The sequence below is a fragment of the Impatiens glandulifera genome, chromosome 6, assembly GCF_907164915.1.
Source record: "Impatiens glandulifera chromosome 6, dImpGla2.1, whole genome shotgun sequence".
Lineage (NCBI taxonomy): Eukaryota > Viridiplantae > Streptophyta > Magnoliopsida > Ericales > Balsaminaceae > Impatiens > Impatiens glandulifera.
In genome coordinates this window covers 49,963,240-49,979,655 of record NC_061867.1, presented here as the reverse complement: position 1 = coordinate 49,979,655, position 16,416 = coordinate 49,963,240, and the positions used below count along the sequence as shown (strand labels likewise).

Genomic DNA, 16,416 nt, shown 5'->3' with positions numbered 1-16,416 from the left:
CATGGCACCTAAAAGAATGCAAGGTAAGAGTTTAAGCAGCGCGCTACACGAGCTTGTACGAAGGACCGAGGAGCATTCAGAAGATCCCGTGCAATTGTGTCAATCTGTCGGGGAAATTGATTTGGACCTTGATGATGTTATGAATGTTGATAGTGTACCCAACACTATCCCCGGTGATGATGATGATGATGATGAGACACAGCCCCCGTCTGAGGAGCAAGATGGAGGTACTTGTGTTTTTGCTTAAGTTAGTTGTTGTGATCCTACATAATTTTTTTTTTCATTTTAGGATCTATTTCGAGAAGGAGACGGGGCAAGAACAAGAATAAAGCTGTTGGTAGATTGCAAGCGGGGCAAAAGATGACTCTTCAATTTAACCCTGTTGATGGTAAACCAATGTGCGAGAATAGGACAGCTTGGTCGAGGCATATTGGGAGTGTCATTCGAGACTCCAATGCACTACCTCATAGGACTTTGCGTTGGTCGGACCTGAGCTCCACACAGCTAGATCACATATGGATGGCTATCACGGTATATAACTTTTTATATTATTAAGTCCATTATGTATTCAACACAATCTATAATCGTATTTTAATGAAAACTATTTAGGATCCTTTCGTGGCTGTGGGGGATGACATCAACAAATATCGAAGACAAAGCTTATTTCAAGCCAACAAATTATGGGATAGATGGAGATGTCATTGGAACACCATGTACATTAAATCCCGTGAAGGTGACGAGCAAGCGATTAGGGCAAATCCCCCTCCCGAGATCGAAATTAGTGATTGGAATTATCTACTTGATCGTCGCTTTCTCACGCCGGAATTCAAGGTAAATTAATGTGTTTATAAATAGCTCTTACATTAATCATTCATTAAACACAAATGTTTTCTTATTTGCAGAAAACAAGTGCTGTGAATGCGCAAAATAGGTCGCATGTTGTGTACAAGAATCATGCGGGCAGCATCTCATTTTCTCAAGTGGAGAAGCAAATGGTTCGTTTTATCATTGAATAACAAAGTTTATAAAGTTATTAAGTTTTTATTAATAATTAAATTTGTACAGGAGAAGACTACCGGTACGTCGCCTAATTTTGCAGAATTATTTCTGCACACTCATACAAAGAAACCGACTCTGCAAGATCCAAATCCGGAGGTTCCCCCTATTATTCAAGAAAAAGTGGTAAGTCGTGTTTATTAGTTATATTTCTTTTATTTATTTTATGTATGTATGTAATCGAATGTAATTTGTGTTTGTAGACTGCCTTGCGAACTGCTATAGAAGAAGACCCGAATAGAAATGAATTGCAGTTGGCTGAGTGCGCATTCGGGTCTCAGGGACATGGGCGAGTTGTGGGTTTGGGCTCCGGTGTCACACCTAGATCTTTTAGACCTGATGCTCGGGGTGGTACTAGCACACAGCGCGGTGACACGCAAAACGCACTTTTACTTGAGGAGATACAGAGGATGCGAGAGGAGCGTGAAGCTGAGAAGCTTCAGTCACGGAGAGAGCGCGAAGAAGCCTTAATGGAGCGTCAAATGGAGCGTGAGGAAGCACAAAGGCAGCGTGAAATGGAACGCGCAGAGTTATTGATGCAGCGTGAGGATGAACGTGAAGAAGCTCGAAGGGAGCGTGAGAGAATGCGGGATGAGATGCTTGAGCTGAGATCGACGATGAACTTCTTATTAGCCAGGATTCCCCGTGATCAACTTCCACCTGCCCCTCCCACTCGAGATGATGCCCCTCCTACTTAGAGATGATCCCCTTCCTCGTGATCGTCGCTTCTGGTTAGTTGAATGTAATTTGAATTACATTAATTAATGGTTTTTGTGAATTTGTGATACGATTGTAGTTTTTGGATGGATTGTAGTTTTTGGATGGATTGTAGTTTGTGGATGATTATTGTTTTGAATTAATGATTGTAGTTTTGGGTTTTTGGTTATTGATGATTGTGTGCTTTTTGGTTTTTGGTTATTGGTTATTGATTGAGGTTTTAAATAGGTAAAAATTTGTAAAAAAAAAAAAAAACCATTAGGGTTTAGTAACGGTTAAATAATTTCAAATACCGTTACTATAAATCTATCTGTAACGGTTTAAGAAACAAAAAACCGTCACAGAAACGACACAAGCATCTGTAACGGTTTTCTAAAACCGTTACAGATACTAAAGCATTTCAGTAACGGTTTTTAGCCGGCTAAAACCGTTACTGTTGTCCCATTACTATCTGTAACGGTTTTCGAAAACCGTTACAGATGCTTGTGTCGTTTCTGTGACGGTTTTTAGACGGCTAGAACCGTTACTGTTATTACATGACTATCAGTAACGGTTTTCGAACGCCGTTACTGATACTAGTTCATTTTCTGTAACGTAATTTTTAGTAACGATTGGTAACGGTTTTATTTGCCGTTACAAATAAGTTTCAGTAACGGCTTTAGATGCTTTCAGTAACGGTTTTAGCCCTTACTAATGCCCCTTTTTCTACTAGTGATATATATATATATATATATATATATATATATATATATATATATATATATATATATATATATATATATATATATATATATATTAATTATGTTGTTGAATTGTTTTTTTGACTATCATTCTTTTTTTTTTGTGGTTATCTGCTTTGTTGGGTATAAACTAATTCATAACAATCATACAATGTTAGGATATTTTATTCTTGTTTTTGTGAAATGAATTTGTTCAAAAGAATATATATATATATTGTTGTTGAGTTCTATGTGCTAAAAAGGAATGAATGAATGACGGGTCTGAGGCCTACAAAATTAATATTAGTTTTAGTGCTTATGACTTTGACCAACATTAAACTCGTGACGCAAAATGAGTGATGATTATTTTGTTGTGAAAGGTTTATCTTGATTTAATTTTTGAGATGTTTATATTGATATACTTTTTGTGATTAATATTAGTACATTTGTTGTTTTTTTATGTGGTTTGAATGATAGTTTTAATATCTTACGAGAAACTATGTCATAACTTAAACTGAACTGTTCTTTATGGATTTCACCGTATTATTGCGATCACGAAAATATAAATTAATTAAATTTGTTATATTGTTTAAAAAATTATTGTATATGACTTTTGTAATGGTTGACTATGTTGGTGGATGCTACTCACATATTTACATTATTGTTGTTTAATGATATAGTTTTATTCTAAAATTTTAATTTTTCTTAAAAATTTAAGTCAATGTAATTCTTTTATATATTGAGCAAACTATTTCAATGTTGAGCGTGTTTTTCTTATTATTACGGTTGTGATTGTCTTGTTATAAAGTTGTCTCTTTAGACAAACTCTTGCAGATGATATAAGAGATTATGTGATTGAATCGAGATTCGACTTGATATGATTTGAGATTTCAAATTGAGATATTAGAGTCAAGGGATTTTTCTTTGATTATATTTATTCACACTGCATTCTTAAAGGAAGTCAAGAGACTAATTTTGTTCTTTCAATTAATGTTATGAAGGTGTAATTCCTTTATTTATTTTCATTTTTTCATATTATGTAGTAGTGTAAAATTGTGCTATAATGTTCTCTTTCACTATAATATGTAAGTAAATATATTAATATTTTCTTCTTCTTCTTGGATAGACATTGTTCTTGCATGGTAGGAGTTCCTTATGGAAATACTTACAAGTACAGTTTATTTATTTATAATTTTAAATGTTGTTATTATTTAGGTGACACAATGTTTAATTGCAATAAAACACTTTCCATTTAATTTGATCAATCATTTGTAAATGCATCCATACAAGAAAGAAAACTAAAAAAAAGATTCAACTTCCTATGAAATTAACTGAAAAGTTTGTCAAGAAATAATATGTTCATTGCTCAAAAATGACTTTCATAGTGCAATAGATCATGTCTAATGGATCTACATAATATCCTTAACATATAAAGTATTGAAAAATTTATGTTCGATTCTTACTATGAATGTTTTAAATTGTGTGGGACATGATTATGACCATAAGATATCGTTCAAACTTCTTACACTAAAAAAAATTTAAAAATTCAATCTTTCTATAAATAAATTAGTTAACTTTTTAGTAATTAGCTAATAAACCTTAAAGAATAAATATAAAATTGAAATCAAGTACAAGTTAAAGCAAAGCTCCTTAATCTTTTCATTCAACCTTTTCTAATTTCTAAATTTTATGTACGGATTAAATATTTTGTACTATAATATATGTAAAGTCATAATAATATACCTAAATTAGTAAATTGTCTGGTCAATTTAAGGTTTGTTTTTTCAACCCAAAACATAAACACCAAGTTCAAAAAGAGATTATTTAAGGTTTGTTTTGTTTGATGTAATCTAAATAAACAAATATATCATCTATCATTTCTTACATTATCATACATTTTCCCCAAATTTGATCTTTCAAATAAAATTATTTTTGACTTAGAGTGCGTGAAGATCGAATAATTCAAGTATTTATTCTCTAGTGTTGTTTTATTTATATTTAAATATTGTTAAAATATATATTATGTAAAACCTCACTAAATAGTAACAAAATATAGATAATTTTTTTTTATCCCTTCTTTTAACCTAACGACAATAATACGTGGATATTTCTAGCCTTCTTGAGAGGTCCTGGGGTTGAGCCCATCAGCCGACAAGTTGGTTAAATGGTTAATTGTTTTTGTAGGCTATCTGCTTAACCCCTGACCACATTTTTTTTAAAGATAAGTTTGTTTATTCAAACAAAACATTAAATAGTCTGAACATGTCTCTAAATGGTAATGAAGATTGTCATTAAATAGGCATTTGTAATATGTAGTGGTAAGTATTTGTGTCATATTGTTGGAACCAATTTATGAATCATAATCCCTTTTTATGTGAGGACCGAACATGAGATCTTAGTAGACAGACCCTTGATTGTTTAAATTAAGTTTTTTTTCACCGATTTACACATAAGATTGGTAAACTCCCTTACATATGTTATTATTTGTTAACATAATTTTCAATGAAGTTATTCATTCATCGTAAAAGGACCTTTATTTGTGTTGACACAGTTTATCCTAGAAACGGGCATCCTTTATGTGTTGTGAATGGTTTTTGTTCTTTCGCACAACAATGAACATAAATATTTCACTACTTCTGAAAAATGATTAATGGTTTTTTCTTAAAGCATAAGATATTTTGTAATTTGCATATAATTTTCTTTATTCAAGAGAAGGAATTTGATTTTCCCCAAGAATCTACGCATATTGATATCGGTTACACCTTCAAGATATAGAATTCCGGGAAACTTTTCTTTAACAAAATGAGAAAACATTCTTTTGGGATGTTCTTGTGAGATCTATGGTGATTAGAAGAAAATGTAACATTTGTTATTCTTTTTTTGAATTGTATTTGTATCCTTAACTTTTAATTAACTCATTAAAACCCATGCCATGTCATGATCACATGTATTTTGTTTTATATATTATACCATAACATGACCTTAATTTGTTCGGCCATTATATGTGACCTTTTCTTTAGTTGGACTTGAGAAGTTATATAATTGAAAAAGAAGAAGATATATAGGAGGGATGCAAATACAAATTATCTATAAAACTAATCCACTAAAAAAGAATCTCACCTTTTTCCAAAAAGAAATCAATTATACTCTAATTGGAATTGAAACAAATAAATAAATGATTTTTCGAATAACATTTCCATACCATGACAAGCTATACACTTAAGAAGAAATTTTCATATTGCATCAATATTCACTTTTTTACTCTAATTGGAATCGTGTTGATGTCATCAAACACTAGCTTGTTCATAATTAAATAATAGAGATGCCTTCTTTCTCATGTTGTGCTAATGTGTTTTATGTATGAAGTTGTAAAATAAATTATATAATTTGTGATTCAATATTAGGTCAAGAAGGCACTAGATGTTCTTTAAACAAATAGAAAAGGATTTGCAGGTGGTTTAAATTGTTAGGTCTTGGTGATCCCATTCCCCAAACATGCAAACGTGCACAAATGTACACCATTCCTTTTAACCTAGCTATTACATTTTTAATCATACCCAAATCCAGACATATTGGGAATACTTAAAGTTGAAGAGATTTTGTATAGATAGAGAAAGAGATGGGGGACCATCCTACTATTCTTATTTTATTAATTAATTGTGGGTTTGAACAATTATTACAAATTTTGGTTAATTTGTTTATTAGTATTATCTAGTTCTTTTATCAGCCTAATTATTCTTTTTAAATTATTATTACAGCTCTCAATTTAGATATTTTGGTGTGATGAAATTAATATTATCATTGTAAAACTTATATTTTTTTACTTTTAGTTTTATTTCTTTAACTCACTAGTGTAAGTTAAGTAAAAATAAATTTTGATTAAGAGAATAAGGGTCTAAAATTCAATTTTTACTTAAAAAAAACAATCATATGAAAGTCAGAATCGGAATGTGTTTGTTTTCTTCATCTTATTTTTAATTTTTTTCAAAATTCATAACGAAACCGGTGGGAGTTATGAAGAACAAGAAATTAGATTTGTATGATTTATTTGTATCCGCTTGTTTTGAGAAAAATATTTGCATTCATCCATACAAGTATACCTTGATAAAGAAGGTAGTATAAACATCCTAACTACATTCTTAATCAAATCAAGTATATTTGCAATTCGTCATTATCCTAACTACATTCTTGATCTTTGCCCATTCATCATCATCCTAACTCCACCAATTTCATATCCTAACTACATTCTTGATCAAGTATATTTGCATTCACTTAAAAAAGAATGGATTCATATCTATGCTGAGTTAAGATAGATTAAAAACTTTGACCTTATAACTTAGCTCCCTTTCTATTGACGTTTTTCAATGCTTTAGATGGTTGGCTATTTTTTCAATTAAACTTGTGACAATTCATGTCTAAACTTTGTTAGTAGATGATTATTTTATCGACGAAAAGTAAGGACTTCTTTCATATCATGAAAAAAACAATATTTTCTATCTTGGTAAAAAGAAGATGACTTTGTAATCATGGTTTCCACCCCATGTCATTTTTTAGTACAATAGTTACTTTTATCTGCCCAAGACTTATATCAAATATATAATTATAGATCATTCTAAGCCAATGAACCCTAATTTGTGGGACGTCTTATTGTGTCCCAAGTGCACATGGGCCCTATGATCTCTATAAATGTGCTCACTTAACACATTTAGGTCTTAAACGCTCCTTGTATCCTCCACTTTCATTCCCACTAAAATATAACTTCAACTTCTTCTACATTCTCTCTCCCTAGCTCTCTATTGGTTTGTCAAAATGCAATCTCAAATCAAGAACGCGAGTGATACACACGAACGATCAAGATTGTCTTCGCGACAGCTCTATCACCGAAATATATTCGAGCACGTGTTGGTACATCAAAGGGATGAACATGAGTTGTATATAAAGACAACTCCTTATCATCTAAAAGGGACAGGTGTCTATGTTATAGAAGATCTGATCAGATTAAGTGTAACTATATTATCAATTAATGGCTGATCAGCATGGAGATCAAGATCGGTTGCTTCCCATTGCAAACGTGGGGAGGATTATGAAGCAGATCTTGCCCCCATCAGCAAAGATCTCCAAAGAAGCCAAACTTACAATGCAAGAGTGTGTATCCGAGTTCATAAGCTTTGTCACTGAGGAAGCATCCGACAAGTGTCACAAGGAGAATAGGAGAACGTTGAATGGGGACGATGTTTGTTGGGCTTTAAGCTCGCTAGGGTTCGACGACTATGGTGAGGCTATGGAAAAGTATATGCATAGATATAGGGAGTATGAGAGGCAAAGAGGAAAGGAAACCAAGAGAAACAACGGGGAAGCATCAAATACTAGGGAAAATGATCAATCTAGCGGGGATCATGATAATACTACCCTAGCTCCCTTGGAGTTTAGAATCCTAGAAAGAGGCGAAGGATCTCTCCCTAGATCAAATATTTTCAAGCCATGAAAGATAAGGAGAAGCAAAAAAGATCATAGGGAAAAGTAAGTTGATCCATAACTTGATTTGTGTTTTCTCATTTCATTTTGGTGGGTAAATATCTCAAATCTAATTTATGTATGTGTATTTTGTAATGAATCTTGGAAACTCAGTTATCTCAACTTAAAACCCTAATTGTGTATTGATCCTTTGTTAATTCTTGGAATAGTGTTGTCATTTTGATTTTGATAATTGTATTGAGATAATAAGATGACTATCCTAATCAATTTTAAATTGTTGGTTAGAAGGTTATGTTTAATGTTTGAGACATGGTGTTCTTGATCAATGTTTTCTTTTTTGTATTGTAATTCTTTTGTAAAATGTGAATTTGAGTTTTTTTCTACTTTTGATAATGAAATAACTTTTTCTTATAGTTTCTTTTATCTATACAACTTGTTATTTTTATTAAAAAATAAAAAGTGTTATTATTGATTGTCAATGTAAGTTGATCCATAACTTGATTTATGTTTTTCATGTGTCAATATCCAAGTCTAATATATGTGTTTTTTTTAAATAAATCATCAAAACTCGGTTATCTGATCAATATAAAACCCTAATTTTGTATCCCTAACCAAATATGCACTCTCAAGCAACTAAAATGAATTTTAGAATAGGGTTGTTATTGTGATTTTTTTATAAATAAGATATCTATATTATATGTGCCTAGCTAATCAATTGCAATTTTTTTTTTCAGTTGCCGTAAATTATATATTATCCCATCTTCTAGTCTAGCAGTAACAAGAGTTGAATATTCCTAGCCTTCCTAATATTCTGGGTTCGAGCTCGCCAAGCAACTAGTTCTATATCTGGTTAAATGGTTAAGTGTGTTTGCGGGTTATGTGTTTAACTCGCAGGAATTAGTCGCATTCCAAATAAGAATCAAACCCAAAATTATTTATTTTTTTTTAAATAAAAAATTTATATATATTTTAGCTTGATTATAAACTCTCACTTTTTTCTATATAGTTGATATTATCTATACAAATGTTAATGCGTTATAAGAAGATTGATCGGTTAGTTATTGATAGTGAATTGAGCTGGTGGTTATGTCTAAGTACTTTTGTAAAATGTGTAGTTGAGCTATTATATACTTTTTCTTATGGTTTTACAGGTTATGTTTTCTGTTAACGAGAATTAAAAATACTAGATTATTTAGTTATTGATTGTTAATTTGCCTTAATTTGTTATTATCATTGTATCAATTATAGTAATCATTACTTCTAAGAGTGGTCATATATATGTCAAATTATTTGCTTTGATCTCAAAGTGTCAATAGTGTGTCATATCTGTTCAATCAAGGTTGCACAAATTAGATTGCACTCCAATTTGGGCAGGTTCGATCAATATTCACTAAAGTAGAAAAAAAGACTTTTGGAACAAAAGTCAGTAACAGTTGTATACAGCTATTTGAAAATAACCGTTTCATATATGTCTTCCTGTAACGATTATATGAGTATGTCGTTACAGATAATCTTAAGTATCTATAACGGCATCTTCATAGAACCGATACATTCCCAGATCGACAGAGTTGATCAACAATAATACAGTAGTTTTCAAGAAGAAGAGTTTGTTATCTTCCGAATCGAATTGGACTAACTCATTGGAGATTCATAATTGTGAGGAAATGTTACTAAGTAAGAGAAACCTATTGCTTTATCGAGGTTTAGTAATAGAATTTGATCTCATTTTCATTGTTTTTATACAATTAAATTCGGAGAAGAAAATGAAGTGAAAAAAAAAATTATTATTTTTTTCATCAATAAAATTACGTCAAATATTCATTTTCTCATTACTCTTAGCCAGAAAGTTTTGCTTAGTTTGAAAAAAAAAATTATTTAAAATTATATATTTTTTACACTATCTTATTTGAAATATTAATTTAAATAAAATATATTTTAATTAGATATATATATTAACATATTTAATAACATTGATTGGTTAAGCTAATTAGTTAAAAATTAGTTAAAGTTATTTTTGTCCATTACATTAAAATATTTTAAAAGAATGATATATTTTATTTATTTAAATTTATTATTTTAATAAAATGTCAAACAAAATTATAATTATATATATATATATATATATATATTAAATTTGATAACAATTATTTAAACAAATAAATATTATATTTAATTTTGATACTGTGTTTTAAATTTTGAAACTATATTTAATTATTTTTGTATAATATTATTTTATATATATATATATATATATATATATATTTATAATTTTTTTTATTAAATAATATATCTTTTATTTTATTATATATATATATATATTTAATTATGTATTTCTTATAATATTATTTTATATTATAGTTTTACTGTTATTTTAATTTATTTATATTTTATACTATTATTTTGAATTTTTTATTCTTTTTATTTAATTTAATATTATTTATTTTGTAATTTTAAAATTTTGAATAAAAATAATAATTATTATTAAGTATTTTAAATATTTTATGGTTTTTTTGTATATTACTTTTTATATATTTTTAACTTATATATTAACATATTTTTATTTTTATTTTTATTCTAAATTTTATTTTAAATTTATTGTGTTGTTTTATATTTATTTTTTATACTATTAATTTAATATTATGTTTTATTTTTATATTTAATCTTTTATTTTTATTAATTAATAAAAAAATATTTAGAATTAAATATAATAATAGTTTAATTATTGTATTATTAATTAGCATAAAAAACATATATTATATATTAAATTGATTAAAATATATTTTAAACATTAATATAAACACTATTAAAAATAATTTTTATTATATTTATATATAATTACTAAAAATATATATCGTTTTAATTAATATTTTAATATATTTAGATATTAAATTTAAACAATAATAATATAGTTAAAATTATTTTATTTTATTACATCTAATATATAATATTTAATACTTAAATCCATTTAATTTATTTAACTTTTTTATTTCATAATTATTATTGTAAGATATTAAAACATTGTGTTTATTTTTATTATTAGTTTTATGGAAAATATATTACCTTTATATTTTATATTTGAGAAAAAATTAATATATTATTTAAATAATTAATTATAATATTAATATATTTAAATTTTAGTTATTATATTTAATTTTAATAATAAATTTAAAATTTATTTAAAATGTAGTAATAAATAATTTAAAATTATAATTTGAATTATTTAAGAGAATTAATATATAATTAAAAAATAATTTGTTTTAAAATATATAATTAATTTAGTTTATAAATTAATTATTAAATTAATTTTTGAAGTATTTTTATGTTTATTTGGAATTTTGTAAAATAAAATATTGAAATATTTTTATATATTTAAAATATAAATTAAATAAAAAAAACTAATTCAAAATTTTAATTCTCTATTTTATTCGTAGTTTAATTATCACGTGTATTCTGTATATAGAAGATTTTGCATATAATTGTAAAATGTTTTATTTAATAAATTATAAAAATAATATTTAATTGTTTGTAAATATATATAATTTTGTTTAGTACTATTTTTATTTATGCTAAATTTTTAATATGTTCATTTAATAAAATTAATAAAAAATGTTTTAAAGATTTTATATTTTCTCTTTTTAATACATACAAATTTGTATATGTTTTTTATATATAATGTATATTTTTTTTATGAAATTTATTATTACAATATAAAGATTAAATATATTTTTATTCTTTAATTAAAATAACAATAAATATATTGTTTTTTGTTATATGATTTTTATTAATATTAATTAGTGTTCTAAATTATTAATATTAAGATTTTATTTTAGTTTAATATATAAAATCTAATTATAATATATATTTTTACTAGTTAAATAAATTTATCTTAATTTAAATATTATTAAGATTATAAAAAATATATTAATAAACTTAACACGGTAATAATAATAATTAATAATAATATTACTATTCTCTATTATTAATTATAAATATTATTTTATAAATAAATAAAATTATATTTAATTATATATTTTTTATAAAACTATAATTAACAGTATAATATATATAATAATAATTTTAATGAAAAATATATTATTTAATTCAAATAAATAATAAAAATAATATATTTTTTAAATCGTATAATTGTTTTTTGTTTAATCAATAATACATGACATAATAAAATATATATATATTCATTGTATACAAAGTATATATTTTAATAAATCATCAACTTTTTCAATTATAAATATTTTATTTATTTATATTTATTTTCTAATTTTATTTATTATAACTATTATTTATTTATAATGATTCATAAAATATTATATATATATATTGTCTTATGATATTGTTTTTTAATATCTTTTATATTTGTATACTGAATTTAATATATTAACTAGTTTTTGTTTAAATGTATTTAAAATTTAAGAAGAAGAAGAAAAATAAGAATTAAAAGTAAAGATGAATTAGGTTATAAATATAATAATATATTCTTATTATTATTCTAACTAAATATTTAACAAAAAAAAATAAATAGATAAATAAATTTATATAATTGATTTAATCGTATTTATTATTATTTTTAAGTTTCCTATTAATTTAATTTTATACTCAATACATAATATAACATTTTTTTAATTTTGTATTTATATTTAATGTTGTTAGTAATTTTTGAAAATGTCTTCTAATTTTTGTATATTATATTTATAATAATATTTTATATATATTTATAAAATAAATTATAAAGTTATGTATATTTTTATTTTATTTTATTATATATAAATATATATTATTTTTATATATTTTTATTACTATTAATTAATATATAAACTGTTATTATTTTATATTTTATAATTTTAGAGAACTATTTATATTTATTTAAATTGATATTATATATTTTATAATATTAATTTTTTATATTATAATTTACTGTTATTTTAATTTATTATATTATTAATTTGACTTTTTTATTCTTATTATTTAATCTTTTTATTCTTATTTATTTTTTATTTTATGTTTTTGAAATTATTATTATTAGGTTTTTTTAATTACTTTAATATATAATTAATTGTTTTTTAAACTTATATATTAATACATTTCTTATTTTTATTATATTTTATTTTTATAGTGTTGTTTTATATTTTAATTTAATATACTATTAATTTAATATTAAATTTTATTTATATATTTTATCTTTTATTTATATTTTTTATTTATTTATCTAATTTTATTTTAAATTTAAATTTAATTTATATATTCTTTTTATTTAATAATATATATATATATAATAACATTTACCTACAAATTAATCACGATTGTAAACTAGTTCGAATGATTAGTTTACAAGTTGATCAATTCTTGAAGCTTAGAATAATTTATTACAAAAATAAGATAAGAAATTAGATGAACCTGAAATAATTGTAAGACTCTAATTAACTAAGTTAAGTTAGATATTTTTTCAATTTTAAATTTAGTTAAATATTTTTATAAACACGGATAAACTAGTAATATCTTTATTTTTATTAATTCTTATAAGTTTTGTTTTTTATAATCTTAGAGGTTAAAGAGTTAATCATACATAAATAATTACACCTCGGATACATAATTAGGTAAACAAATAGTTGGTTATAAATATATAGTTATTTGTAATGCACCATTTTATTTATCATAAACAAATTATTTGAAAGATGTAATCTATATATTTCACCATTTTATATTTTATACTCCAAATTAATATATATTTAATTCACAAAGAGTGTATTGTTCCTTTTTTAAAAATAAGTGTATCCCTTCAATATTTGATTTTTGCTTACATCCTTTATTATCAATTTAATACCATGGCATTAATAAATTAATTGCATCACAAGGAGATATTAAAATTGAGATGAATAATTCATATATTGATTTAATCTGAAATAATTCATAATTTAATTAATTGTATTATTTAAATTATTTTCAAAATATTAAATAATTTTTTTATTCTACATGAATGAGAGTCTGAAGGGGTTTGGAGATGGCCCAACTGCCCATATTTTTTTTATTGGTCTAAATTATAAATTAAATGATAAAATATTATTATATTTATTTTTGGTAGAATAAGAAATTATATATATTCTAATTTATTTATTTATTATTTTAATTTCTCATTTTTTTAAGTTGAATTTTAAATAATTTGCATATATTGGTTAGAGTATCACATTAATAATAATAAGAAGAATGTAGCACTTAAACACGGTTATTTAAAAATATTTATTTTTTCATTCTTTCACTTTCTCATTTTTTTTAAGTTTGAAATTTAGACATAAATGCATGTTAGTTTATTTTAGCTTATTTGGTTAGCTATTATTATTATTATTATTATTATATCACCGACCGATTTTGATGAAACTCTGAATGATGGGGAGAATATGTTGACCATTTAGATTCAGAAATAAATGGTTAATCAAGCAAAATTTTATATTGTCTGTTCAATCATGGTAGGAGTGTCAAACATCGGTTGGTTCTCCATCGAGTAATCTCTTTGTGAACTTAAGGAATATGTGTAAGCTTCTCGAAAATTTGTTTGTGAGAGATCGTTCTTTATTTTGTGCAAAAATTAATTACTTGTGTAATGAAATTAATATCATTGTCGAGGCTGAGAAGATTCGTGAATTATTCGATGATGAAGTTAGTTCTCGGATTCACATTGTTAGTAAATTGTTCTATATGTGTAAGGACGAAGAAATTGAGACATGCTAGTGAAGTAGAGCTAAATGATTAAGAGTTGGAGATAGAAACTTGAAATAATATAATTATTTGATCTCGATCAAAGGAAACATTCATGATAGTGAACTAAAAATCTCTACAAGTATTATCAAATTTTGTAAGGATTTTTTTGAGGAGCCATTTAAAGTTAGACATAATTTGAATGGTATTATTTTTAATTTAATTAGTGTAGTGCAAAAAGATATGTTTGAGGTCGTTTTACGTTAGAGGAGGTTGATGAGCCCATTAAGTGGTGCGGAAGTGATAAAGCGTCGGGATGCGACGAATTTATTTTGACTTTTTTTAAGTTGTGGCATTTCTTTAGGACTAAAATGACTAAAATAATGGAATCAATTGATCATTTTTCATCCTTTGACAAGAATTATATATTTTTTCTGTTTCAAATTGTTCCTTATATAATTACTTTTGTTTGAAATTGCTTCTTATACATTATTTATTTTTGTTTGAATTTGCACTCTAAATGTTTAAAAACATTTTAATGGTATAAAACTATTAATTTGCGTTAAAAATAGGAACAAATTCTTTTTATACGTGACGTATCCATTTTTTTATTTTTCTAAGTCCATTTGCGGGTATAATGTTCACATTTCGTCTTGAGATGACTTCTTCTTCTTAATTCTTAAACGATGACGTATTTGTTTTGTTCTATTTTAGACAAAGGTGTTGCAGACTAAGGCGACAATGAGATTGTTCATCATTCGTCTTCTTCATATTTAGATATTGTGTGTTTGTGTTGTGCCCTAAAATCATCTATAAACAATAAAAAATATTAATGTTGACGAAGAGAAAAATGTCTTGTAATTTTATAATTAAAATGTAAATAATATGATAAAAATTACTAAATATAAAATATTATATCGTAATACAAAATCCATAATATGCTTGAATCGGACAGCTAGACATAATTTACACAAAAATGACGGATATCCCCTTAATGAAAATGCACTAGAAGTGAAATTGAATATAATTTGATTTGAAAACGAAATAAGTTTATCAGTCAAAATAAGTTCTAATTTAAATGTAAGAAACCCAACCTAATTGTTATCTTAGGCAATCGATTGTTTTAAATTAGTTATCAAGATGGTTCAAATTTCGACCACATAAGAAGATTATTCATCTTTGAGTTATGTTCTTCATTATTGTACTGTATGAAAAAGTCTAATTATAACTTAGTTAAATGTATAGAGAGTATTATACTTATTATCATAATAATAAATGTATTATTAATTAATATAATTTAGTTAATACTAACTTTACCTTCTTAACCAAATATATATATATATATATATATATATATATATATATATATATATATATATATATATATATATATATATATATATATATATATATATATATATATATATATATATAACGATGCTTAATTTTTAAAGTGTCTGGATTGCCGGGTCGAAAGTTGTGGTTAATTTGGATATTTATGTGAGAGTAAATGGATACTTGGGTCGGATTGTGGGTTAACCCTGACCCGCCCATAAACTTAAAACGGTTATAAATAAATTTAAAAATGTTATTTGTAGGTTTCGAACTTGCAACCTAACAAAACAAGTACAACCCTTTAACCAACTACACTAACAAAACTTTGTATTTAAGATTCAACGCCAAATTTGATGAACGCGAGACATTTTAACAATAAAAGTTCAAATTTTTAACTAACTAATCTCTA

At 25.1% G+C, this 16,416-nt stretch overlaps 1 protein-coding gene across 1 annotated transcript; it reads left to right on the top strand.

Moving 5' to 3' along the window:
• Positions 1-7,438: 7,438 nt before the first annotated feature.
• LOC124942772 (nuclear transcription factor Y subunit B-4-like) lies at positions 7,439-8,333 on the top strand. Its single transcript, XM_047483329.1, has one exon. The coding sequence runs from the start codon at positions 7,516-7,518 to the stop codon at positions 7,975-7,977; it is 462 nt and encodes a 153-aa protein (XP_047339285.1). The 5' UTR covers positions 7,439-7,515; the 3' UTR covers positions 7,978-8,333.
• Positions 8,334-16,416: the final 8,083 nt, after the last annotated feature.